Source organism: Apodemus sylvaticus, chromosome 5, assembly GCF_947179515.1.
Source record: "Apodemus sylvaticus chromosome 5, mApoSyl1.1, whole genome shotgun sequence".
Taxonomy (NCBI): domain Eukaryota; kingdom Metazoa; phylum Chordata; class Mammalia; order Rodentia; family Muridae; genus Apodemus; species Apodemus sylvaticus.
Genome location: NC_067476.1, coordinates 94,470,998 through 94,473,266, shown reverse-complemented (window position 1 = coordinate 94,473,266; position 2,269 = coordinate 94,470,998). Strand labels below are relative to the sequence as shown.

The 2,269-nt window shown below is 35.7% G+C and overlaps 1 protein-coding gene across 1 annotated transcript; it reads right to left on the bottom strand.

Moving 5' to 3' along the window:
• Nucleotides 1-1,087: 1,087 nt before the first annotated feature.
• On the bottom strand, nucleotides 1,088-2,038 carry LOC127684524 (olfactory receptor 4F3/4F16/4F29-like). The gene has a single exon (XM_052181436.1). It carries the CDS (start codon nucleotides 2,036-2,038, stop codon nucleotides 1,088-1,090), a length of 951 nt encoding a protein of 316 aa, XP_052037396.1.
• Nucleotides 2,039-2,269: the final 231 nt, after the last annotated feature.

Sequence of the window (2,269 nt, the reverse complement as noted above, 5' to 3'; positions counted from 1 at the left end):
TCTTGTATAATTATAAACAAGTTTACAAAATATTATTGTTTTGTAATTTATTACTAGATCAGTATTTCACTTTTTAGCCAGAAAATATTCAAAACATTTATAATGACTTACAGGTTATACATATTTCTTTGCAAAACGAATAACTGGAAAAAGAGGGAGTAGAATATTTTTCATATACATACATGCAATAGTAATTTACATCTTTCTTCTAATCTCAAAAATATTTAACTGTCTAAAATTAAATTTTACTGTTTTTGTCTGTAATTGACCACAAACCTTACTTTTCAATTATAACTTCATGTAAAACTGTTAGAAATAGTCAAATCTTCCTGTCATTAACTAATTCAGATGCTAAAAGTCTTGAATTCTTGAATTTATCCAGCTAAAGATCTTTATTTTCTAAATTTCTGTTGTACAGATACTGGGAAATTCACAAGGCATGAATTAAGGTGGTTGTGCAGACTATAAGAGCTACCTCTCTCTCTGAGGACTAGGGTCACAGAGAAGTTTTCATCATTTGAGATGATAACAAAGCACATTCAGTGTGCGAGGTTTCAGCAGTTGCCATCACTTCTGTATGGCATTTGACAGAAATCATATTTTAGGCTGGATTTACTGATTTTCAGTATTTTCAGAAACCAGAAATTCTTTAGCAAAAAATGATCAGATCTGCAGAGAATACTTGAGGAAACACTACACAGTAGATATTTAAAACTTCAAGTTGAAAAGACTTTTGAAATAGTTTTTTAGTAAATTAAAAATATTTCATTAAAATATATATTTAATTAAGCTACAATTAAATTATTTTAAATTATTTATTTCTTCCACTTTTTCCTTCGTATCCCTCTCATGTGTGAGAACTCTTCCATACCAAATTCAAGGGTTCATTTTCTTTTACTGTTTACACACATACACACACACACACACACACACACACACACACACAAACCATATACACATACATATGTATACATACCATATAAAATATACATACAACCTGCTATTCAATATTGTTTGCATGTATATGTGTTTAAAGAAGTCTAATCAGCACAGAATAAAAATATTTCATCCTCAAGAATGTTCTATTTCAATCCGAATCTCTTAAACTGTCAATGAAACTTAAAGCCCTAACAAAGAGTCTCCTCATTGCAACCTTCATCTCATTATTTCTGAGTGTATAGATGACAGGATTCATAGAAGGAGTGATAATGGCATCAAAAATCGCTAAAAATTTATCTATGGGTAAAGTCGGGAAAGGCCACACATAGACAATAATGCAAGGACCAAAGAAGAAAACGACCACAGTGATGTGAGCCGAGAGAGTGGAGAGGGCCTTGCTGGAAGCACCTGACGAGTGTTTTCGAACCGTGACCAGGATGAAGATGTAAGACACAATCAGGATGAAGAAAGTGGCCATGGAGATGAAACCACTGTTGGCAGTGACCAGGAACTCCAGTCTGTATGTGTCTGTGCATGCAAGCTTGATGAACCGAGGAAAATCACAATAAAAGCTGTCCATTTTATTAGCTCCACAGAAGGGTAAATTTACAACAAAAGCTAATTGGGCCACAGAATGGATAAGGCCAATGGTCCAAGCAAGAGCCAAAAGAACAGTGCACATTCTGAGACTCATGATGGTCAGGTAGTGGAGGGGCTTACAGATAGCGATGTACCTGTCATAGGCCATGACTATGAGCAACACCATCTCTGTTCCCCCAACGGTGTGAATGAAGAACATCTGAGTGATGCACCCATTCAGGGAGATGACTTTGTGTTTTCTGAAGAGGTCATAAATCATCTTTGGAGTAGCGATGCTGGACACACCTGTATCAATGAAGGAGAGGTTTGCTAGCAGGAAGTACATGGGGGAGTGCAGGTGGTGGTCTGACATGATTGTGAGCACAATGAGCAGGTTTCCCATCATGCTTGCCACATAAAATACTGTGAAGAACAGGAAAAGGAGAATCTGAATTCTCCATGAATTGGTGAAACCTAGCAACAAAAATTCTGATACCCCTGAGTGATTTCCTCCACCCATCAACTTGTGCAAGCTTGAGCACGAGTTGACTGTCACCTGAAAGGCAAAAGAAGGAAAAATAAATTTTTATGCAAAAGGGTTTTCTTGGTTGTAAAGTAATGAGCCAAATTAAAAAACAAACAAACAAACTAAAACAACCTGTTGCTTTACAGTGAGATTACATAGAATAATAGAGAGCTGAGGTGCAGAATTTTTCTATGCTTATATATTTAGGGTGACTTGATTATTGAG

What these genes read in the sequence shown, in the direction of transcription:
- LOC127684524 (XM_052181436.1), bottom strand. Translation starts at nt 2,038, where the DNA reads ATGGGTGGAGGAAATCACTCAGGGGTATCAGAATTTTTGTTGCTAGGT.